This window comes from Stegastes partitus, unplaced genomic scaffold (assembly GCF_000690725.1).
Source record: "Stegastes partitus isolate 25-593 unplaced genomic scaffold, Stegastes_partitus-1.0.2 Scaffold127, whole genome shotgun sequence".
NCBI lineage: Eukaryota > Metazoa > Chordata > Actinopteri > Pomacentridae > Stegastes > Stegastes partitus.
In genome coordinates this window covers 499169-524645 of record NW_007577858.1, presented here as the reverse complement: position 1 = coordinate 524645, position 25477 = coordinate 499169, and the positions used below count along the sequence as shown (strand labels likewise).

Here is a 25477-nt window from a genome sequence, read left to right as displayed (position 1 = left end):
CAGGGCGAAGGCAGGGGACACCCTGGACAGGTCACAGGGCTACACTTAGAGACAGACAACCAAGCACACTCACATTCACACCTACGGACAATTTAGAATCACCAATTCACCTCAACATGTTTTTGGACCTTGTTGGAGGAAGCTGGAGAACCGACGCTGCACGGGGAGAACATGCAAACTCCATGCAGAAAGAACCCAGCTGTCCTCACCAGGGTGTGAACCGGTGACCTTCTAGCTGCGAGGCGACGGTGCTAACCACCGCTCCACCTTACACCCTGTCTTTTAACTTTTCTGTTAAAAACACTACAGAGATGGTTCATGTTACCATAACTGAAGCTTCTGGTTTCAACCCCGTTCTTAACAGGCTGTTACAGTGTCTGTAGCTGTAAGTGCTGCTGAGCTGCTGCTGTCCACTTCTGCTTAAGGAAGAACACTCCCTCTGCATCTGTGATTGACAATTCAGAGCAAAGCAGTTGACTGCACACAGCCGACACAATTGTGATTGTAGACCAGGATTTTCTGTCATTTCTGAGTTTCTCTCTGAGCGATCATTCTGGGGAAGTATAACAGAGTTCACTGTGCAGTCTTAATGGGAGGCTTTTCAGTCATTATTTCATACTTATTCTGTTGCCTAAAAACAGAACAGAAAAACATGTAGCTGACAACAGCTTTATTGGGACTTTGGCTGTATTGAAATGCAGAATATGTGAGATCAGAGAGAAGCAAACCAATGGAAAAACTGGCTGAGTTTCAAACAGTAAACCACCCAGTTATTGTAAATGGTTTCAAACACCTATTTTAATGATACTACAGGTGGCTTTGAGAGCACTTGAAGAGACAACAGACTGTTTCCACTGTAAGTTATCTGTTAAAATAGTCACTGAAATGAAACTATTTCAAAGTTACAACTGATTTTAATCACAAAACAAAGCTATGGCAGCTGTGGTGAGCTTTTTACTATGACCACTGGGGGCACCAAAGTTTTCCATTTCAAAATTTACACATTTGAGCTTAAAGGAGAAAAAACTTTAAATGTGTTTAGTGTTAGGGAAGTCTGGAATGAGCTGCGCCACCAACTGCCCCTGCAACCCAACCCCGGATAAGCGGAAGAGGATGGATGGATGGATAGATGGTGTTTAGTGTTCTCGGAAGGGCTACTGAACTTGCAGTACATTCACAACACTGCTATATGATGTGGAAAAGTATGAAACCGTTTTAGGCTCCAGAGAGTAACCAAAGCTTATTAAGAGTCAGGATCGTCTGATGCTGAAGACTACAGGTGTGAAAACGTAACAAGGTTGGCTCAACACAGCACACCTGAGTCATTAAGCCGTCGACGGCAGTGTTGTATTGTGGGTAATGTAGGCGCCAGTCAGAATATATCATAAAAAGACATTTCTGGTTCTGTTGAGTCCCAAAACACTACAACACTGTACTGATACATTTGTTGAGTAATCTTTCGATGTCTACGTAGCTCTTCAAGTCAGCACCAGATCACTTATTTCGTCAGTGCATTTTCTTTTAATCGCCGCTTATCATTTCAACCTCTGAATATTTGTACTCTTCTAAGGTGTGAAAGGGTGAAGAATAAGGTTGTGGTAAACTTGAAAGCTGAGAAAATAAAAGGAGAAATGGAGGAAACAGTGACACAAAGCCATGGCTGAGTTTTCTGTTTTATTGACATACACTACTTTAGAGCCTACAGTATGATGCAAGGTATTATTCCCTTTGAATAATTTCAAAAAGCACTGCAGTCTTAAAAATTACAAAAAATTTAACATACAAAATATACAAGAAATGACAATACAAGGCTTGGTAAACATCAGCTAAACCTGTATTTCCCTTTTATTTTACAAAACAATTTCATATATATATTTGTGTATATATACATATATATATATATTCGTGTGTGTGTATATATATATATATATGTATATATAGACAGTCATACATGTCCCCAACCTCTTAGGAATGACATCCATTTCAAAGTATCAAAAATAGAGTTGTACAGTCTCTGTTGCTTTACTATCATGTAAAATGGGAACATATTGTTCGGTCTTTGGTTGTGACAGAAGAGGACGGCAGCCAGAGTTTACTGTCAATGCTGGTTTTGTTTCATGTTTTTTTTTTTTTTTTTTTTGTCGACTTAAGTCTTTCAAGCTGCAGAACCAACTTTATATGCAAAAAGCCATCTCAGTTCTCCCACCCGACGCTTAATGGGGCCCCCGCAAAACAAACGAAAATATTAATAATAGTTACCGACTTACGTCTTAGTCATGGGGGGGAGAAAAAAAAAAAATCAACCCAGAACAGCATACAGACACACTGACAAACTGGTTTTCAAACAAGAGTTAAGGCATCCTAATAGTTTACATAGTGACATGATACTCTCACTATCTGAAGGTTTTTTTTTTTTTCTCTGTGAAGTTCATAAGCAACTTTACAAGTAGTTTATAATCTCATTTCTCATATTTAATGTCATATCTCACATTTGCTGCTGTTACAGTTTGCATAGCCTAAATACATGTGTGTGCTTCTGTTGTTGAAAGTAGGACTCCTGTCTTCTGTACAGCATATTTGGTACAAACACCAAGCATCCATCCACACACACACACTCTCACTCACACACACACTCACACCTGAACCTATTAAGATGCTTGCACTGTGTCCTCGACAAGGCAGATTGGCTGATGGACAAATCCACAATGCTAACAGAATCAATCAAGCATCTACAACAAGTCTACAGTCTACTTCTATAGGCATCAAGGTCTTTTTTTGTCTTTTTTTTTTTTTTCTTTTTTCATTTTTAAAGGCATTAGGCAGAATTCGAATGCATAGCAGAATCATTTTCACCTGGAAACTGACTTCACACCATCATAAGCAACACTCCTCAGCTCTCACATGCAGGAGCATCATTGTCAAGCGTAAGGAAAAAATGTAAAAAAAAAAAAAAAAAGAGCCAATGGGAATCTTTAAAACCAGAATCTCTATTTTATCTGTTCAAACCCACGTCATCTCTGACTAGAAACCTGTCTGAAAACACTCGAGTTTGTGTTATTGCTGCCATACAGGCACTGCATATCTGTCAAAATAGGTAAAAATTGCAAAAAGGGGGATGTGGAAGACCCCGTTACATCCAGATGTTGTTCTCTGGACTCTGGGATTTTACCTTGTTCATTATAGAAGGGGACACAATACATAAATGTAATATATAGACATCTTTATGTATAAAATACTTTCAAAGCTGTTGTCAGATTATTACGCATTACATGCCATCCAGGCTGCCATACCACTGTTAGTATGGTGGCTCTTAGGACATAGAAGGCACACAGAGGCCCCCTGTGAGATTTGGGGAGTTATTGCATGAATAGAAATTTCAGAGGCAGCGAGTTCTGTCTCTGTGGACCAATGAAAACACTTCTCTGTAACACAAACCTAACGGGATCTTTGTATATCTTCAAACGCCCCCACGTCAGGATTTATGAAATCATACCCACGTGACCCGACTTGCACGTCCGTTTCCGAAAAAGCGTTCCTGTCAAACGTAGAGCCTGCTGTGCAAAACAACAACAAAAAAAAGCTTTTGCTACCTTTCAAAGCTGCTAAATGTTAATAAGGCCTTTGTTCAAATGGAAGAGGAAACACAGGAGAGGGAGGGGGAGCAAAGGAGACAGAAGGAGGAAAAAGAGTGGGAATTAATGTACAGATATCTACACGGCTGCAAGGTTACTAAAAGTTGTGGAATGTTGCAGGTTGCAGATCCAAGACCAGCGTCACGGGAGCTCGTTCTCCCCGCCGGGCCCCTGCACTCCAGACCTGAAGAGGTTTATCATTTAAAAAGGGGAAAAACAAGGAGAGGACACTTTCCATCACAAGGTTTACTTCCTTAGTTTGACAGCGAGTAATTTGAAATCCGTCAAAAAGTTGTTTTGTTTTTTTTTTTTTTACTGGAAATGGGCGTTCTGCTCATTGGGGCTGGTTACGTTTGATTTGGTGATCCAATCTGATGGCTAACTATTACTTTTACTGAGTCTCATTGTGCCACACTTTTGCTGCTGTTCACTCCAGTGAACTCAGATTGCTTTGTCGCATTCTGGAAATTTTAGCATCCTGATGTTATTTTTTTGAACAATGTTGCCTGAGAAACTCCATAAAAACATCCTTCTGAATGAGTTTGAAACCCAGCTCTGGCTCCCTGTGACAACACTGTGCGCTTCTGAGTGTCTCTTATTCTTTTATGTCACAAGACGTCTTCATTCATGAAGGTCGATGCTGGTGAGAGGGCAGCACCCTCTGTTCTATTGAAAGTGAGTGCTCCAGACTCGCAAAGGTGAGAGCTGATTGGTCAGGAAGACAGCGGTGCGTTTGAAGGGTCAGGCACACTCCTAATGAAGAGCGACGGGTCGCGGCAAACTCAGGCCTGAGAACTTACAGACAGCTCTGAATGGCAAAGAGCTGAAGAGAAAGCATGTTTTGCTTCTCGTTGTTCTCCGACTATGTCAGCCTTCCTCTAACTTGACATGGCTATTACCTCCTGCTCACATTTCTGCTTACTCTGTGTGAAGCTGTTGGTTCTGTACCATCATCTCTAAAGACGAGACACAGCACAGTTTTAAATGAAATCAAAACAAGTGTCTTCTCATCAGGCTAGTGGTCGTAGTAGCTTTAGCAGAATCACCAGCTGTCTTCTGTCTTTGACCACCAAGTCTTGTCTCTTCAGCCCTCTTCTACCACCTGGACCAGCACCAGGACCAGCACCTGGGTCCGTGTTGGAGCTGTGGAGTTTGCAGGGTTGAGAGCTGGAGGGGATGGTGCATGTGTCAGAGCTTGAGCGAGGGCTGAGCTATGACTGGTTGTGTGCTGACGGAGGACCACGTGGGGACTGGGACATGTCTCTGCCGATGATCTCATTTACTGTGGGGAGACACACAAAGAAGGAAAAAATGCTGTTAAACTTTGTACATACTACATATTTTATTTCTTTTTGCTTTGTGAGAGCACATTTTACATTACTTTGTCTCAGGTAATGTGCATATGTTTCCCAGCAGGGGGCAGTGTAGCTCCACACTGAGTTCCTCTAGAGACTAAAACATCAAACTGTGGCTGCCAAAAGCTCAAAGTGGAAAAACTCAAACAGACTGGCAAACCCAAAGGTCACAAAGGCATGGTTCTGACGTGAGATATAATCACTCCTGACATAACAAATGAGGGAAACTATTCCATTCACTGAATGTGCCAGTTCTCACCTTTCTTTGAGTCCAAGAAATGCTAGCAGTTAGCACAGCACATTGCCTCCTATAAACACACTCCTGTGCAGCTGGCCAACCAGCGGGGCTGTCCATTACTTCATTAGAGCTTTAATGGTGGTTCAGTGCATTTCCTCAGGCCCGTTCACCGGGTTTGTAAGCATGGCAAAAGGGCCGTGTAAAACCAATCCATTGTTAAAAACACGCTGTTGAGGCCAGAGAGGCACTCAGGCACAGCGAGGTTAATTACTCCACCGACTCAGTTAGAGCCTGATTTTAAATAAATAACAGATAACTCTTTCTCTGTGCTGCAGCCTGTTTTTCAGCCAGCGAGCATGATTGTTTTACATCTGCTGCCTCCATTCAGTGCTCACACTGGGACCACAAGAAACACAACAGGGAGCTAGTAAAAACTGCAGCCGTGAAGTAAATCAACTTCAGATACTTTGACGTGGTGGGGAAAACATGAGGACACACAGAGAGAGAAGACTTTCATTTGTTGGAAATTTATGAAAACGCGTGATGTTTCTTTTTTCCACTGGAACAACATGTGTGCGTTCAGTTATCGTCCTGGGACTTCCCTAACTGTTTTAAATGTGTCGACGACAGGTCAAAAACACAGATCGCACAAATCAGGCTGGGCAAACTGGTTTGGGAGGGTGCAGCAGAGACCTCTGGCCCAGTTTGACACCGAGATATTTACAAGCAGACCTGTCTGTGCATGACCGTCAAAATACACCTTTTCTCTTCTCTGCTGCTCGCTGTCCACTTGTGCAACTGTACTGTCAAATCAAACGTTTCCCAGAACATAATAAGCAAATGTTTTACTGTAACTCAGTTACAAAAAAAGAGGGCAGGGGGTGACTCAGTCAACGATGAGCAAATCAAACCAGCCCGGTTGTGTTTCAGAAGAAAAAAGAAACTCAATTTAAATTTTGCAACACACAGCAAATGCTGTAAAACAACACAACTGGATTAATTAAGTCAAACAAACCCTCATAAATTCAGTAAAGTATAATAATCTTTACATGTGTGGTGTGACCTTTATATCTGTTTTACAATTTCATCACCCCTTCCGTAAAGTAGACTGAATTCTAGGCCAAATTATATGCGATTCATGTTCGAGCCTTTTGTCACGAGCCCAGCAGTTTTAATTTAGTGCCGTGGTGTACATTATTTGTGTTTTCTGCTGCTTGCTTTTGTGTCTGGCCACCATCACTCACATCATCCTGTTAGCGTGGGAGGCTCTTCCTTTCCCATGTCAACCATGCTTGCTCACACACACACGGTTACACTCACAGCACCACCACGCACTTGTGAGACTACCGTGTGACTACCAAAGCAAACATTTACCTTTGTATATACAGTGCAACACTGAGCTATAACATGCAAGTGGGCCAGTTTATCGATTTATCACACAATTCCACGTGTGAAATAAAACTGTGATGGAGAACTACAGATCTCCTTTAAAAGCCATGACCTTTTGAAAGACAAGTGGCTCAGCTGGGCTCAAACTCTTACAACTGTTAAAGGACTGTCGGAGCAGCAGAGCAGCCGTATTGATAACACTAAAAAAACCTACGAGCTGGGTCGGGCTGAGATTCAGCGAATGTTCTACATTTCACTTCTGACACTTCTAATTCAGAACGAATGCATAAAATAGCTTAACGGTATAACAAAACACTTCATTGTTAAATTGAAACTAGTGTGTCATAAAGCTCTTAACTAAGCAGGGTGATGTGTTAAATTACTGACACAATCAGAGCGATGCGTACAGGCCTGTCAGAAGCCTCCTGCACAGCTCAAGCGTTATGTGGTGAACTCTGTAGCTCTGTTGATTCATGGGAGTGAATCTGCTCTAATACCACAGGAATATGAGCAACATAGTGAGAAGTGCGACAGACCGACATTAAGTGGGCGTCTGCAAAAACATATCACTTTCCGCTGTACTGATTAGATTGCTGCAGAGGCAAACATTAACCTATCAACTGATAAATAACTCAGAGGAGACAAACTGAGGGCAATTAGCATAAAACAACCTGAAAACCCACGAAACGATCAAGTGCAACTTTAGACTAATTCCTCTCAATCTGATTCACTCGCTTTTCTCATAAAAGAGGTGAAGGAAGAGGTTTTCCCACACAATCTGTCTAAAATACTTTCGTGAAGCTTCGCTCTCGATATTACAGCTGCGCTCGATGTAAACCTAGACTATTTGACTTTGGGCTGTTTGCAAAAAGTTGGACTTGTTTGGAAAGTGAATTTTCATCTGCGTCTTACCGCAGAGTGAAAAGGAGGTGACTAGACCTCTGGCCGTTCGCGTCTGCTGTTTTCCTTCACGCTGGATGTCAACAAATTACTCGGAACAGAATTAGTGTTGTGGCAGAAGCTGCACGCGTGTGGAATAAAATCTAAAAATATACAGCGCAAAATCATCATCACAACATCAGTAAACTAAAACGGGTTGATCTCTGGTGGTGGAAAGACTCAAAGAATAAAAACAGTTTAGCTAATGAACAAAAAGTCAAAATATTTTACATAAAATAGAACGTTGGTTTTCTCATGCATAACAGAACAGTAGAAAAGCTGCACTTCAATTTAAGCTGGAACTCCACACATCAATAATTCAGAAGCGAAAGAGAGGTTTGAGTCGCGTCTGTGACAAGTTTCATATGCCGATAGTATTTTCTCAGGTTTACTGGTATTGATCATGACAGTGCATCAGAAAACCAGTGATTCAGCGCTGCCTGTCATAGTATCTGTGGCTCTGAATGTCTCAGCCGGAGGGAGATCCTCTGCAGATGACTGGGAGGGGGGCTCCCTAGCCAAAATATACATCTGCAGTCACTACGACTGCATGTACTGCTGCTAGGAGCCGTTTACTACGAGGCTTGTGCCAGATTACTCGCACCCGAGAGCTGATACTTTCAATCCTTGTATTTAAAACTTTAACTGATTAAAATTTAAAAAATGTAAAGAAATATGTAAACAAGTGATTTATTCATTTTACTTCATCTCCAAAATAAAATAGTTTGAGCAGCACCTACATTAACGTGATGCTACTGTCTCGTTAGTTATCTGTGTTGCATGATTAGAGGTATTTGTTTAGAAGTGAGGCAGCTTTCAATCACCTTGCAGACACATTTTATCCTAAAAATGTTTATCCTAATCTTTAGCACCACGTCTCTTCATATAATGCAACATTTTCTCTAGGGGTGAGGGTAACAGTGTGTCATCTGTACAACTTCATAAGCAGAGTGGAACCTTTGTTTTCTAGTTCAGAGCAAACATAACTGTGATCTAGGCTGGTTTCAGTCATTTGTTGAGTCAAACAACACTACTGACTGCAGTAGGCATCAGTAGGAGTCAGGAACAAGCACGAGGGTTCTGAAAAACAAACACATAACGCAACACACACTGGGAAAAATGTGGGGACAAAATGTCAGATTTTGAAAAGTTAAGAGTAAAAGATAAAAGTAAAAAATAAATTAACTGTCAAATCTGCATATGGTGCATAAAGCGGTGTCAGGGACTTTTTTAATTTCCCCAAAAGAAGGTTTCACATCCAGCAGGAGACCACTGTGATTGGATGCTCGCACGTCTTCATTTCTAAAGTGCATGTCAAAGGAGGCATATTGAAAAGATTTCCATAATGCAAAACAGAAGTGAAATAGGCAGATGGACATTCAGTACGATAAACATGTCTACTGTCGAAATGGAAAATGGGTAATTATCATAACCCTCTATGACACATTGAAAAAAGTTCCCTGACCCAGGCATAAAAAACATTACTCTGGCAGAACAGCTTAAGCAAATAACTCAAGGATTGACTGATTCTTCAGTCCGGTAAATGAAGACAACATGCCACAATGGAAAACGTTTGTGCGAAGGGAATAGAGAGAAGCAAGACTTCTTTTTTTTTTTTGCCTGCAAGAAGGAATATCAAAGCGCAGAGTTTCCACTTGCAGGGCCCTGTAATGACATGCACACGTCTTCACAAAGCCTCGAGTATGAGAGCAAACGTGAAGTCAAAATCCACACATTGGAAATAGATGGTCAGTTGATGGAACGTGTGTGAAATCTTCCAGGCCTGCTCAGTAAAGCCTTTTCCTTTTCATTTGCTCTTTTATCTGTTCTGCAGCTACGCGATCCGTTTTCTGCTTTATTTTAATTTCACTTCTGGAGTAAGTGATCGAGTGGGTTGAGGGCACAGAGCAGACCGGAGAGGACCGTTACAAAGTCAGTTTCTCAAAGTCACTCATCTCTGTGAATCATCTGCGGATTTCCCATTTGATGTGACGGTAAGTGATTCACAAGACTCTCGCCTTTTATCCGGGACACAAAATAGTGACTCTACTCTGCAGATGATGAGAGGAGCGGGTATTAGGGAGGAAACCACTGGAGCGCCAATGGCCACTTGGAGAGATCAGCAAATACCTGCTGCAACGATTAGCAGCAGATACTGTGGGATGTGAAAGTGATGACTTTCTGGCGTCAAACCTCAATTAGGCCTCATTTTTTCCGCTTTTTAACAGCGATAGGTGCATGAATAGTTGCAAACCAAACTAAAATAGCAGATTTTTTCTTTATTTTTGTGGGGTTCTTTTGCTGCAGCTAAATATTTTTTTCATTAGTGACTGATTGTTTGGCCCATAAAATGTCACACAGTGAAACATGCCCTTTAAAACTTCCAAAACTGTGACATTTTCAAGTATTCCGTCAGCCCAAAATCCAAATATTTTCACATTACCATCTCATTAGACAAAAAAAAAGCAAATAGTTTCAGTGACAATCTGAAAAATATTTGAGTATTTAGCATTATTGCTTAAAAAACACATTAAAATGTATAGTTGTTCATTACAAGAGAGTTTAAAAATAGTATTTTCTGCACTATGACTCACAGAGAAGCTCACTGTTTACACACAAACATGATTACATATTTCAGCAGCTCCACATTTACAAGGGGGAGGGGAAATATACTTCACCACAGTGTCAAGTCCTCACTTGTGCGCCATTAAAATGTGGTGACTAGTATTCATTTTCCAGTTGAGCACCGGTGCTCGATGCCTGGATTAAGAGCAAGAATCAAGAGACGCTCTGGAGGAGCAACAAGAGCAACAACTAAATCTTAGCAAACTCCACTTTAAAGGCAACGCTACTAGTTTTCAGAATAATGTGGTAAGTGTATATTAATAAAAACAACTCAAGAGTGAATACATTGCTCTCATCCCCACTGAGGGATTTCCAGGCTTCCCCTCCTTCTGTCTAACGAAAAAGGCAGCAGCTGGCACCGTCTCCACACTCGGCTCTTGCCTCTGCCAAGACCTCTGCATTACACTCTTTAAGACCTTAATTGTGTGGAAAGATGACACAGAAAGTCCGTTTCCACTTGTTTAAGGGGAAAAGACCAGCAAATGTTTGCCATTGTTTTTAAAGAGCAGCAGCAGCAGCATTTGATGGAAACGTATTTTCCTTTCACTGTTGTTTTTTCATACCATTGAATCAAGACTTCAGTGTTATTACTGTTTTGGTTGGTTAATGGCAGGATGAAGCCTCTGACTCAGATGATGGCCTCAAACACACACACACACACACACACACACACGAGCACACAAACAAAACAACGATGGACAATTTACTTCTTCTTGTTTCATACGAATAATCAGTTAAATCAACTGCAGCTATGTTTACAATTCTCCCTGGCTTTGCGCACATTATACACAAATATCAGAAGTGAACAGTTCTGAAAAACATGTTTGTCTGATGCACGTGTAATGTTTCACAAAAAGGCTGCTTAGCTAAAGTTACCAATTAGTCAGTGTAGTTTGTGAATTCTGTGGACGGTAAAAAATTTACAAATAAACTTTTTAGACCTTTCCAAAGGGTAAAAAAAGGTGACGCAAGATCACTTACAAATGGAGCAAAATACGAAAGGCTTTTTCCAAGTTGAATTTCATGTTTAATTTTATTTGGGATACATTTGGAGTTAGACTTCTTGCTACCTGTCAAAGGTAAAGCCAATATTCACTTGTGTTTTCTACTCCTGGTCTGGTGGGCCAACTACTGACAAAAACATTCAAGTTATTTTGAACAGCTAGATGTTGGCCACTCACTTGACACTTGCTTTACGTGTTTTAGAGCTCCCAGCTTTTTTTTGCAGCATCCCAGGAGCCTACATCAGATTAGAAGAAAAGAGCAGCTGTCTAAAAAGTGAATAGTATTTAAAATTAGAGCATGCGATTTAAATTCAAGACTTTTTTGGGGGGGGGTCAAATTCTGTGAATATCTCATCACGGTCTGCTAACTTTTCAAATCTGACATGTGCTAACTGTCCAGATATTAAAGAAACTAGATAAAGATCAACACTCCAGAATTGTAGATGTTACCTTTAAAGAGCAGGAAAAACAGCAGATACGAAAGCGGGAACTTTTGGCATTATTGCTTTAAGAATAAATGAAGACTTCTTATCTAAAACTAAACAGACAAGAGTTTTGCTTTTGAATTTCATTTTCTCAAAATTTTCTCATTACAAAGAATGACTAGTTTTGATTTGTAACAACAGCATGAGAAAACCCATACCAGCAGATGATAACGTCAAAATACTGGAAATGGGGAAACATTTCTTTTTATTCTCTCTGTAGGTTACAAAATCCTCCTGCCAGCGTGGCACCAGTAGTACAGTTAGAGCTGACTAAGGAACTAAAACATGTTGCTGTTACAGTTTTGGAAATGCAGTCAGCGGAGGTTTCGTGAAATAGCTGCTTCCGACCAAGAAATGATCCGGTACACATCCCCAGTGAAAGCACAATGTGTCATGTTTTGTATGGCTTAAACTAACAAGACATACTCCTGAGGTCGTGGGTGGAACCTGCCACATTAAAGCAAAGGCAGGTTAGCTGTTCCGCCAACCTATTTCCAGTACGTACACGACGCTAAGCTAAGCTAGCCCAACTGACTGCTGACTGCATTGTCATATTTTACAGAAAAGAAATGAGTAATCTTGATCCTGTCATCTAAGTAGTCTCAAAATTGAAAGGGAAAAGTTGTTGTTTAAAAATGCTGCTTAGTGAATATTTGAAATCAGAAAATGAACAGTGCATGCATGCAAGGCTTTTGAGTAACAAGGTAACTCGTATAAACCAGTGAAATAAACAAGTCAAGAGCAGATTAAGAGCTATTGTGTAGCACAATATGCATGCGCTGCACGATTTTAGCAACAGCTGCTGTCTATTTCAATGCAGTCCTTGTAAAGACAGAAAAACAGAACAATAAAAACATATATTTAAAAGATGTCTTGTGTTTTTGATTGCATCTACAGGATAATGTGCGTCTGTGTGTACATCTGAGTCAGTGTCTCTCTCAAGGAGTGCAGGCAGCAGGACTCGGCCTATTATTAACCCTCAAAGCAGCGCTCACAGTTTGAGGCAGCTATGCGTTTGGGAAGGGCAGGACCAACAAAAGACCAGCTTTTGTTGTGGACACATGCTGCGCAGACTGCCGACACTACAGTAACCACTTATGCGCCTACACAGACAATCACACACGCGCTATCCTTTCCCATGCATGCTTTGCAATCATAAAGACACAAGTCACATGCTGATTAATTAGTTAAATGCACAAGTTGGCAGCTCAACAGCTTCAGATTATGTCACAGTGACTTTACTCAATGTCACAGGAGCACTCGTTATTCAAATAACTATTGTGTTTATGGACACTGAAATACATAAGTTTACAGATGTTTGGGAAAAACTGGTTGAAAGTCACACTGGGGATAGATCTTAATAATTTCATGAAATACAACAGTAATATTCCAGTTCTGCCAATAATCTATGCTGCACATGACTATCCTAGATCCTCTAATCAGGGCTTCTATTTAGTATTTTGGTTAAAGTTCTGATTGCTCTCTCTGCCAAATGTGCCAAACACTGACCATGAAAAACCTGTCTTTGATCATTTTTCATGAAGGCACCACCCAACCAGACGCTGTTCTGTTTTGATTCAGACATCAAAGCAGTAGAAATATACAAAGCTGCACATTTTAGCGACATTGAGGTATGTCCCACGCTGCTTTGTTGAAAAGTCCCGTCTTTGCTTTTCTGGTTCATCATCTCTTCTTTTCCTTTTTTTCATTGTAAGGTCTAATAAAAATAAAGCATAGATTTCTGTAAATCTGCTGTATTTTCAAAGATGGCATTATGTATGTTTTCTCTTTTTCATTAAGTGCAAATTTTCCATAACGGCACCACTGCTTTTAGTGAAATAGAAAATTCTAATCTGAATTCTACACTGTGAAAAACATTAAATTGTCCTGAATACACTTTAATGTCAGATGCCAAGTACATTTCAGATTGAATGTCTCGGCTGAGTGACCCAGCAGTGGGGTTGGATCCTGAACTTGTCTGTCCATCTGTCTGTCAGTCTGTCTTCTCACCTCCCGTGTCTCCTGCTCTGCACGCGAACACACACATACAGTATACGCATACACTCACACCTCGACAACATCAAACAGACACACACAAACACAATACACCCTCTCTCTCTTACACACACACCAAGACACACATCTCAAGCATGCTCTGGTGTGCGTCACAAGGGCCATCTGCTTGCTAACCAGAGCAGTTTTCTACACACTCATATTCGCTCTCATACCACTCAAACTAGTCTGTGATACTACTGCAGGAGTTCATTTCATGTATGATGAACATACAGGGTGAGATCAAGCAGAAACACATTGTTTCAAAAGAAATACAATGCAGGATGACGGAAGATGATAGAGATGAAGAGAGGAAGATGATGCAACCTCAATCTCAAATGTCAAAAACCTACTGATGACATCAATTTCAACTACAATGCAAAACATTAATTCTGGGTTTTAACAGACAGCGTACTGGTGTAACATTATGCTTTGTGACTTTTGTGCACGTACAGTGCTCTATATTCACATATGTTTGCAGTTGTGTCCATCCTCACCAGTCTGTCTGCCAGACTGGGGTGAATGTGGTCTACTTTGGAGAGTGTGCTGCGACCTCCTAAAACTCAGAGCTGGGTGAAACTCCACGTTGCTACTTCAAAACATGGCCTACAGAGCTGGGCTGGCACAGAAAGCTATTTTTAGCCACAGGCTCAGAGGGAGAGCTTACATTCCCGGCTGAACCGTGTCACTCACAAACTTTTCTCACACTTTTTGTAGGAGAATGAGTGCAGGCAGCTACTTTCAGATTGGCTGTGTCTCTATGCTTGTGCGACAGCAGGGACAGGCTGAATACATCTGAGTTACAGCTCCATGTGAAAAATTTCTGGATAAACAGATTTCATGGGTGCATACAAATTAGGCTGTGAAAAGGGTGACTGAGTATGTGTGTTCTTAAGTGTTATGCACTGATGAACCCCAGTGGCTGTTAGTCTTTTACACATGACTTATTGACAGTGTTAATTAGGCTGACCCTTGCTAACACACAATATCGCACCTCCCTGACACAGCTTCACCAGGCTACTCATTAACCCTAAATCTTTAGGACTCTCATCTGAATATGGCACTGAGGTTAACAAAACCAGGCGAGGCTCTGAATGGCAGATAAGGAGGTGGATGATTTAGAACAGTTTGGATTACCATATTTTAGGTAAAGAAGTTCATGGATGAGAGAAAAAAGGTGCTGATGCACGCGCTGACTTCATGGTCAATCGTTAAGTCAACAAGTTCTCCTGAGCATTCTAATTAGACTTTTTAACGTCAGTACACACACACACGCACACATAAACGCAAGCACACACAGGATGTAATTATTGCAGCAGCACACAACGGTACGCTCTGAGTTCCAGCTACGCTCTTTGCAAGTAGCACAAAATGATGCAATCCTCTCGCTCTTACCAATTCCAAGAAGCCAAAAAAATTCAAAGTGTAATTAATCTCCAAACTGCTGCCAGAGATACAAAAGCTTAGCAGTTCACAATTAGGCCTTTAATATGATACTACAGTTATCAGTCCTATTGTGTCTATGTTACCCAATACTAAGTCACAGGACCCCTCTGTAATGAACCTGTGTACACAAGTGCGCGCTGCAATGACAGATGAAACGCTATCACTGTTATCAGGCATCAAGGTTTCAGCCCCTTCAAAATACAACAACTGGTGCCCTGTATTGTTTTACATCATCAGATACAAATTTATCTTGTGCGTCACATATTGTAGGGTAAATTTAATCCCCCAGCGGTCCCTTGTTTCAGACCGAAAATGAGATTGATCACAGATGGTTGTGCTTTAAATATCTCGTGTTAAAGGACGGGGTGAGAGAGGAAAATGTGATAATGAGTGCACAAGACCGGACTGACAGAAAACAGAAGAATGAGAGTCAGAGATTTACAGTTACACACAGAGCAAGACAGACCTAAATAAGGAAAGTAACACTAGAAAACAAAGTGAAAGGTTGATGGAATGATGGTGGCCATCTATTTCTGATGGTCTTGCCTGTTCTGTGTCACTGCATAAAGAGTCAAATGTAAATACATTCAACTTTTCATAACCTGCTAATCTTTGTCATTTTTTTATGGACTGACAATCAAAGTAGTGAAGGCAGCTTGCTCTGAATCAGTCCTTATTGCTTCTAAAGCATCCAAGTGTTTAACTGTGCGATAGAGACACCAGGTGGACACTGACTCACGGTAAAAAAAAGGTAGATGAAAACAGTATAATAGATGCTTTGTGGTAAATATGACAACGTATATCTCACCATCATCCAACGTGATGTCCTGCAGGCCGATGGAGCGGAAGGTGGGCTCCCTGTCTTCTGGCTCCTGTTTGATGTTCAGCCTCTCTCCGTCTGAGGGAAAAGGCCCTTGAGGGCTTAGAGGATGAACAAGAGGCCCCACTGCTGCCGGGGACAAGCTGGTCATGACTGGGCTTGTAGCCTGGGGAGATAGCTGTCCTGAATGCTGCTGTTGCATGGCCCCCAAAGGACTGCCACCTGAGGTTGGGGAGGATGAGGTGGGAGACTGGTAGGGCAGGGAGTGGAGTTGGGGAGAAGAAGGCCCAGAGTGGGGAGAGGGGATCATCCGTGGTGGAGGGGCGCTGGATGGTGTGGGACAGGAAGCTGACCTTTGACTTACTGGGTGGTAGCCCATGGCCCTCTGCAGCTGGGAGGAGTGCTGCCCGGCAAGGGGGTGCCCACCTGGAGAGGGCACCTGGGTGGGATTTGGAGAGCAGTGATAGCCTCCGAGTGTGTGGAGATGTGGGGATGAGGGGGTGAGCAGGGGCTGCTGGCTCTGAGGGGATCCAACAATGGGATTGGTGGTTGCGGAGGAGGGACCAGACGGCGAGGAACAAGGGGAGGAGGGGTACACCATTCCCATGCCCATTGGGTGTGATGCTGCACTGGGGCTCTGCTGAAAGGGCATTCTCTCATAGCCCTGAGGAGGAAGGCTGGGCTGGCCGTTAAAGGACAGGCCGTGACTGTGGCTGTGTTGCATAGGCTGGTAGGAGGGCCGGGGAGGGGCAGCAAGAGGAGCAGGAGCAGAGCTCGAGTGGAACGTCATGTGGCAGTCTGCAGGGGGGTGGTGCAAACTGCGACCCTGGAGGTGAGGCAGGTGCTGGAAAGACGGGGAGCCCAGGGAGGAGCAGGGGGCCTGCAGGGGTAGCAGGCCAGGTCCGGAGCCTGTGCCCAGGCCGTGAGGGGAGCTGGACAGAAGGTTTTCCGATGGGTGGCCCTGCTCAGGAGAAGGCAGCTGGGTGCGCACCAGACTGGCAGCATGTGCCAGGGGCATGGAAATGGGGGGTACAGCAGTAAGGTCCAGCTCGTCTCTGTGCTCCTGTTTAACCATCACTGAAGGGAGAGAGGTATATAAAGAGAGGGAGAGAGAGAGGTGACAAAAGAAGAAAAACACATCATTAGTTATGTCTATGAATCAAATACTACAACACAAGTGGTAAAAGACACGTAATCCATAAATTTGTCATGTCACGGCATTGCACAACATCGACAGCGTTGCTGCTATTTTTGCTTCAGGCACAGAAGTCCAGAGACTTCAACTTGCTAAAAAAAGGGAGTAGCTGTTTCAAGTTTTTCCACATTCTCAACCCCCATGAAGTCGATCAATCTGTGACTTTAAAGCTAAAATATGTTCACTAAAACCGGAAAAGAAATACGGTAAAAGACTCTGAAAGAAGTAAACACAATCTCTGAAATGTATGGATTCTGAAATAGGTCTCCTCCCTGATTAAAAAAGCCTCCCAAAAACAGAGTGACATTTTCATAGTAAATGGGGCCATTCCCTTTTACTGTGACAGCTTAGAGCAGTGCTATGCCAATCGGTAACCTATTTCCCAATCTGGTGCCTTGTGACAGTGAGTTTTATTTTTATCCAGCTCTGAATCAGAGGGAGAGCATATGTTGTCAGTCTGGGTGCCATCATGTGAAATGTTGTGTGGGAAGAGGAGCCGAATGCCCCCCAGCCCAGATCAGACCAACAGAACAAACGAGTTCACTGACTGTGCCCTCTACTCACCCTGTCATGCCTCTGGGATTGAAAGGCAAGAGGCACAGAAAAGCCAAACGGGATTTATTCTGGCTGAAAATGGAGCCAGGGGACATCAAGGGTAAGAGAAGGGTGATGTACTTTATATTTAAACAAGGCTGTGTATAATTGAAGTCAGGGAGTTTTCTTTTTTTTCCCCACCTTTAATACAAAAAATGAGTCTAACTATGTGAGCTTTAAGAAAATCTGTAATCTGATTGACAATGCAGCAATTTCAGAGAATAACAGAAGGGAAGAAAAGGGCCTTTTGTTCACATTTTCAAAATATACATGTCAGTGTTTCTGCAAATTTTCTCAGAGTTCATCCTTAAAATGGGACAGGGCCTCTGCAGCAGAGCCCATGATGAAACATGAAACACAACTGATTGGCTGAGTTTTTTTCCTTCTTTGCCACAATAAAGCAGGCGGTGTCCGTGGTGACACTAGTGGTGTTAGCGACCCAGCTTGACTGACAGAGTAGAGTTATTCCACTCTGCTCTGATTGGCTGTTCTAATCTGTCAACGGGGGAAAACAGGAACTGCCTGTGCCGAGTGGGCGTGCTTGCAAACAGAAACACTGGGTGGGTGGATGGGCAAGGCCGCTTATACGCATACACAGGCGTGCACACACACCAATATAATACACTGTTGCGGTGAAAGTTAGGGTTTGGATGTGTTGCACAAAACGCTCACATGTCATTATATTCCGCCAACAATGTTTTCAGTCTGACTGGCTTTAAAGGAAAAAAAAAAACACAATAACAATATCGAATAACAAGGCACGGATTTGACTTTAATGAAAAACATTAAGGGACTTTAAGATCAAAATATTATGAACACTAAGTTTCCTTGATGCTATAATAAAAAAGAATTGCATGAAACCACAGATCATGGTCTACATATTGTAAAAGTTTCCTGGATAGCAAAAGATTTGTATCATAAAACCCCATGCAAATGCAGTGCATGTGAGAAAAGAAAAGGTTGGCTTGGGAGTCTGAGGAGGCTTTACAAAATATACAGTTGGCAGGTGTTAATGTTATTGTTAGTGGAAGAGTCCCCTCTAAACCACAGCAATGCTTTCTTTGGAGAGAGAAAGAGAGAAACGAGGTTAGCAAAGCCCCTGTGGAGAAGTGTGCAGCACGATGAGCACGTTGTCTCTGCCGTCAGTCAAACTTCTTGTCATTTAACTGGGAGATTCATAGCAGCAGATAGCGACACAAAGTAAAGCCTCAGGGAGTATCTCAGCGTGGAAATGACTCTAATAGTGTAACGACTAAAAACAGCATAAGAGTAGTCATTTTCTGACATTCAGCGTCAAACAAAACAACACATCTCGAGGGTCTCAAATGTGTTCTAAAAATCACCTCTCAACTCACCTGAAAGGTAAGTGAAGCGTTGCGATTGGCTCCTTTTCCGCTTTCCATTGCAGACATAAAACTGCACCTGCACAGCTGAGCTCACAGTCTTACTATGGTAGGGAGGGACATCCACCACAATGCACGACTACAAAAACATGACATTATTGGCATACACTATTTGTCTGGAAAAAGCACAATTTACAAATCAAGATGCAAATAGTGTAGAAGTTTATGCATACAGGAAAACAAGCATCTACTTACACCTTGAGTTTTCTCACGGATTATTTTTGCCTCAACTTCCCACTGTGGTCGTCCATCTAGAAGGAATGGTTAAGAGAAAAAAAAAAAAGACACGGATAAACCAGTGACAATTCTAGTGTCATAAGCTTAAAATATGGTATTGCAAACTGTCTCACTTTTATGCAGATGAACATGTGAATTGTTTCGACATTATAAGAAGACAAGTCACATTTGATCAGACCAATACATCAGAAAAGACTACAAGTGCTGGTCGAGCCAAGGACAACAGAGAATACTTGTTTTTTTTTGTTTTTTAAGAATAGTGGACAATAATTTTGCTTTATACAGAATCAGTTATAAACCCAGGCCTGACATGATCACCAGTGACTGCTGCATTTTCATGTAGACATCTTTTCAGCATGGTGTAATATTTGTAACTATTTTTCCCCCATCTGGAGCAGCTCTCTCTTTCAATTTTCTTAAATGATGTCAGTGTGCAGTGCTTTCTCAGACAGACAGGGCTTAAGAACCACATGAGGCTTCAGAAAAAGCACACAATTTCAATTTGTTCTAGGGAATCAAAAGCATTTTAAATTATGTCGTTTTTAAAGGCCCAGAAGCCCCATGGAGAAAATCTTAGCAGCTATTAAATAGTAATCAAATGTCCAAATATCCTGCTGTTTGTCTGGCCTGGTTAAAATTATGGAGAAAGCAGTGGAATAATTGTATTTATTTTAAAATGTCTTTACACACTGCCAGGTTTCTGGCTAGAAAACATCCTTTCCAGTTTTCCTATGAGGGATCTAATTATTTGGCCAGACATCTTAGGGGCAGCTGCTCGAAGGGAAGCAGTTGGGGTGAAAACAGTGACAGGCTTGCCTGTGTGGTTGGAAGAAATCACAATCATTGCAGCATCAAGAAGAATAAAAATTCAGACAGCTAAACTACTGAATAGCCTCTTAGCTCAAGAAAATTTATTTGCAGTTGCCTTTTTATGGCGCGCACATGGTGCAAGTACACTCTGCACCTGCATGGCCTCTTCCACAAAACCCAAAGGATTCCCTCAAATACCACTGCCAGGCATCTGCAACATGTCTGCAAAGAGGCCAGGCCTATATGTAGATTCTAACAAAGCAAGCACTCGACTGTAAGCCCTGGTACATTTAGGCTATTCAACGTTTTACCAAAATCCACTCTACTGTAGTTTTAAGTAGGTGATTTACCTGCACTGACCTCACCAGAACATTAGCCTTAGTAGTCGTAATCCACTGGCACATTAGACAGTCATAACCCAAAACAGATTCTCTCTATTGTGAAGGAAGAGCTTAACTTGTTGATGACAGAGTATTTTTTTTCCAATGAGCAAATGACCTTGAATGTCTTGCAGCTGACAGCAGTGCATTATTGCAGTGCAGCTTGTTGACATTCAACAGGCAGGAGCAAGGGCCCCACATGCTCTGTCAGACAACAAGCACAGACAGGAACCTCATACCACGCTAAGACAATGACTTGGATCATCGAAACACTTTACGCACCCTGCTCAGAAGGGAAAAGACCGTACACCCGTTGTGCCGGAAGATCGAACAAAAATAAAGAAGGTGATTACTGTTTATGTTACAAGCGTGGGCCTTTATGTCTTTGTAAAAAGCCACAGTTGTGTAGCTTTTTTAACACAACACAGTAGTACCCATGCTGTATTAGTCACTATTCAACGTAGGCAGTGTTGCAGCCTTTAAAGTCCAATCCCTTGTGTAAACATTCATGCTTGTAAAACCGAAAGACTTATACCAATTATGGGCTTATTTTAACTTCAGTGTTTGATGAAGTCTAGAAACTCCAAAGTACTAATATTTTAGGTCAAGGTTTTATGTAAAAATATACATCAATTTAGCATGCAAACACTCCAAGAAAAAAATCATTCTTGTAGTAGTTTATGTGTAAATACAGTCACTAGAGGCCCACTTCAGTTACTACAATTTCCCTTTACTAGTCTTCCCTTTTCAAATATATATATATATATACACATACATATATATATGTGTGTGTGTGTGTGTGTGTGTGTGTAAATATATATATATATATACGATTGGCATCTACAACTGAATTTAAAACAAGATTTACAAATGAAGATCAAAGCCTTTGGCAGTGTAGTATAGTAAAGGCTGCATTAAGGTAGCAAAAACAGGAATCACACTAAAGCTAAGCAAACCAAAAGATAGCAAACCCAAACAATGTTATTACAGCTTGACATTTATTTGCTTTAACAGGCTCTCACTTGAACAACTGCTTGGATCTGTTTCTATATGTAGCAAAGTCATTTAGTACCATCCCATAATCTCTGTGTACATGAAACAATAGACCAGTCTCTCCTGCTCTTCCTGAATATGTTGTTGTCTTTCAATTATGAGAGATGGTGGAAAAATATCTGTCACTGCCTCTCTTTTTTTCCTTTTCTTCCATTCCAATACTTACTCCAATCAGTGCCTTTCTGCACTAAAGCGGGCGGATTAGTCATGATGAGGGGGATCATTTACACAAACCTAATCAACATCACGTTCCCCTCCCCTTTCATATTGTTTCTGTCTCCTTCCACAGTTGACTGCCTTCGTGCACCATAGGACCCAGCTTTACTCCCTATGCAAGATGCGCAAGGTTTCCTCTTGCTACTTTTCTATGCCATGCTTCACCTGATACACCTCAAAAAGATAAACACATTCCTCCAGGCAGCTTTTTTTTTTTTTTTTTTTTTTGAAAATCTTAGAGAATGGCTCTCACGCACAAAAACAACACCACTCAACTTTCTGCCATGTGTGAACTTGATTCTGTTGCGCTACATCACAAAGGTACCTCGGGCAGGCAGAGACTGGCTCAACAACTGTCATCCATTTAAAATTTCCATCCCGAGTAACAGCTATTACATGTGTTTTTATAATAGAGTTATGTGCAACAGAGGTAAAGAACAAGACAAAAGACAAGGACTTAAAAGAAGCAGGATGAAAACCAAAGGGAGTTTACCAAGTAATCTCTTCAGCCCAGGTATTTATTAAACTGCTACAAGCAACATTTAAAGCCACAAATACTGGTCTCAAACTCTCTACACAGGTGGTGCAAGAAGGAATTTCTAGTGCAGCAATAACGATCTCTCACTGGTTTATCAAATGCATTAATTGGGTTTGCTCTATATGAAGCATGAGTTCATCACATAAACTTAATAAAACATTTACTTTTAGCATTTCACAAAATGTTAAATAATGACTGATGTGATCTGAGAACTGATGCACACACATTAACAATTTTAAAACCAGTCAAAGTCAGGAGTAATTTTATGCATTTGTAAGAAATATTTATTTTTTCTATATGTTAGTGTCTTGTTGCAACAACAAAGTTCATATTCTAGAAATAATTTAGAAAATCAATGTGTAGTAGAAATACGGAAAATACAACATATTATGTTTTGGGTTTCTTTGCACTACTGCAAAAAATACACTGTCTTTTAGGGGGGAATGTGAAAGAATGCTATGAAACCAGACTAGGGCTGTGACTTACAAAGTATGGATAAAAATGACAAAGTCTTTTGACAAATCTGTCAGACAGCCATAAAAGAATTTTGCACACATTTGGCGTGAGCTCTTTCTGCAGCAGTAGTTCAAGGCTAAGCTGCTGTGTGAACACAGCACTTACCAGGGCCTTTCTCCAGGAAGATGACCTTGGACTCTGGGAAGAAGTTGGAGCCAGTGATGACCATCTCTTCTCCCCCGCTGACCAGACAGCTGGTCAGGCTGGATTTCTCAACCTGGGGCAGTTCTTGAGCTGAACGCTGGGCTGGGAGAGATGCAGAAATGGTTGAAGAAAGAAAGAGGTTGATCATTTTCTGAGCTGTGTTCAAGTGCTGTAAGTGGACAATAGTTTGTAAAATCATATAATTCAATATAACATGAGGCCAGAAATGACTATGGATTCAACAACTCACTAACAAAACTGGTAGAACTAAGCCAAATGTATTGTTCTTGTGTGTTTGTGTATGTGCTACGAGTGTGTGTGTAGCTTCTTAAGTGACTGTTAAGCTTGAAGGGCACAGACACAACTGAGCACATTTACATTTGTAGCATTTATCAGATGTTATTATCTAAAGTGACTTTCAATAAGAGCAAACAGAAGATTAAATCAACATTCGAAATCGCCAGACTGCAAGCTTGCTAATAAAGGCGTGTGTGGATATGGTTTGTGTGCCATGCGTGTGTCTTTATCCTGTCTGTGGTTTTCTGAACGAATATTTTTACGTGTGAGACTCAGGCTGGGAAGTAAACACTCACAGCACTCCACAGGAATGGAGGCAGCCTGCAGCGAAAGCACCTTCCCGTTGGGTTGAGGGATGTGCACTCTGAACACCACGCGGACCCGTGTGTTCTTCCGTCCAATATCCGTCTCCCCCTTCCGCAGCTCAATGTCTGAGTTCCGCAGCTTTAGTATGCCAGCACAGTCAATACTGCAAGGTAAAGGGAAAATAGTTGGCCCCATACAGCACCGCCGGGATGGCAGGAATCTAAAATACATTTAAGTAGTAAAGGCCTATGTGTGATAAAACCAACCACAAGCTTAGCAGGGGATTGGAAATGAGAGGCATTGTTGAATCACAAATTAAAACTGCCTGTGAATATCATTCATTATCACTGTAAATGAAAAAAATCCTAACAAATCTCTTGTTATGAATTCCAGTGTAAATGAAACCAGATCTTATATAAATATAATCATTCTGGTGTTACAGGATCATAAATATATTATTAAAGTTTGTTTCTCTGCTCCATGGGAAACCCTCAAATTTTCCTTCTGCGCTTGACCCTCCTGTTGGTTTAAATTAAGAAAAATCTATAAAATCCCCTTTGGAAGATATTACAACCATGTATAATCATAAACGTGGTTATTTTTCATTGGACAGGGCTTCCTTCATGGTGGTAAGCTCATAACTAAGTAATGTAACCCTGAAGTGCTTCTGACAACTACCTGGCTGACATGTTGTTTTCAGGAAGGAGAGGAATTTCAAGAACTTTGGTGCTGGAGACCATAATTTCTTGGCTGGCTGTCGCTACAGTTTTCCCGGTGATCCGGTGCACCTGGTAGAACGCGTGCGGCCTTAAGTAACGGTCATCTGCTGTTCCGATGAACATCTGCAGGTTGACAGGCTTCTCACTGTAGCCAATGAGCTGAGACATGACAGAGAGAGATAGAAAAACAGAATAAAAACAGATGTGAGTCCTTGGGCTCCAGACGAGAGGTGTGAACAAATGAATACTCTTTTCATTTCCATTCCCTTTCAGTCGGCCACCCTTTTTTGGAGGAAATTTAAATGGCAGGTCGAGGGTGTTGTGATATTTCTGGCAGGGCTGCTAGAGATTCATCTGAAGCTTTGGCCTCCAACCAGTTTGACACTTATGTTTTCAGCTAATAGTGTTCTAATTTTCCGTCTGCAGGCTTTTTTCTAAAGGAAATATTTTTAGGGAAAACCTGATCTACTCAATCGCTTCAACAACAGCAAAAAAACTGCATTTCACCTATACTACCTATCACAGAAAACAAGAGTTGCAAGAATACTGAATTAAATGAACAAAAAAGGATAAATGAAGGCCTACAAATCTGCCAAGATGTTGAATTAAAGCTTGCAAAAGACAATCTAAGCAACATATCAAAACAAAAACACTTCAACATGTTAAGTGAAACACGATTACACTTAATCGTTACAAATTAAAACATAACACAAACCTGTGAAAGCATGCTAATTTCATACATACAAAACAGCTTTTAGTTGTTACAGTGTGGTAAAAAAATGGCAATAAAAATGTCATTTCAAATGCAGTGGTTCATGCGTGCTAATCTGGTTGGCACTGAGCACCTAGCAGCAGCTGTCCTCTCCGGGTGTCCGTGAGTGCTGGCACCTTAGTTCCCACTCAGACAGGCGAGATGTTTGATGAAGGAAAAGTGTTGCATGTTGGGTAAAGACAAGGGGAAGATGGAAAGGAGAGCAGGACCTTTTCTCCTCAGAGGGACAGAACAAACACACAGGCCACACAATCCCACTACTGTTGTAATGTTGTACTTGGCAGACTCCGTGACGGCAGGATGGCACCCCCC

The 25477-nt window shown here is 41.6% G+C and overlaps 1 protein-coding gene across 2 annotated transcripts in view; it reads right to left on the bottom strand.

Moving 5' to 3' along the window:
* Nucleotides 1–1655: 1655 nt before the first annotated feature.
* The window catches only part of nfatc3a (nuclear factor of activated T cells 3a), a 62458-nt gene continuing 38636 nt past the window's right edge, over nt 1656–25477 (bottom strand). Inside the window, exons 4-10 of one of the 2 annotated variants that reach the window (XM_008278577.1) lie at nt 24353–24552; nt 23665–23837; nt 23033–23173; nt 19373–19428; nt 19130–19256; nt 15974–17062; nt 1656–4914 (exon numbers count right to left, since the gene is read on the bottom strand). In XM_008278577.1, the coding sequence (XP_008276799.1) occupies nt 4844–4914; nt 15974–17062; nt 19130–19256; nt 19373–19428; nt 23033–23173; nt 23665–23837; nt 24353–24552 (1857 nt within the window). In that variant the 3' untranslated portion in view covers nt 1656–4843. Of the gene's footprint in view, nt 4915–12563; nt 13385–15973; nt 17063–19129; nt 19257–19372; nt 19429–23032; nt 23174–23664; nt 23838–24352; nt 24553–25477 lie in introns of those variants that run through there. The other variant, XM_008278576.1, reaches the window with a different exon arrangement.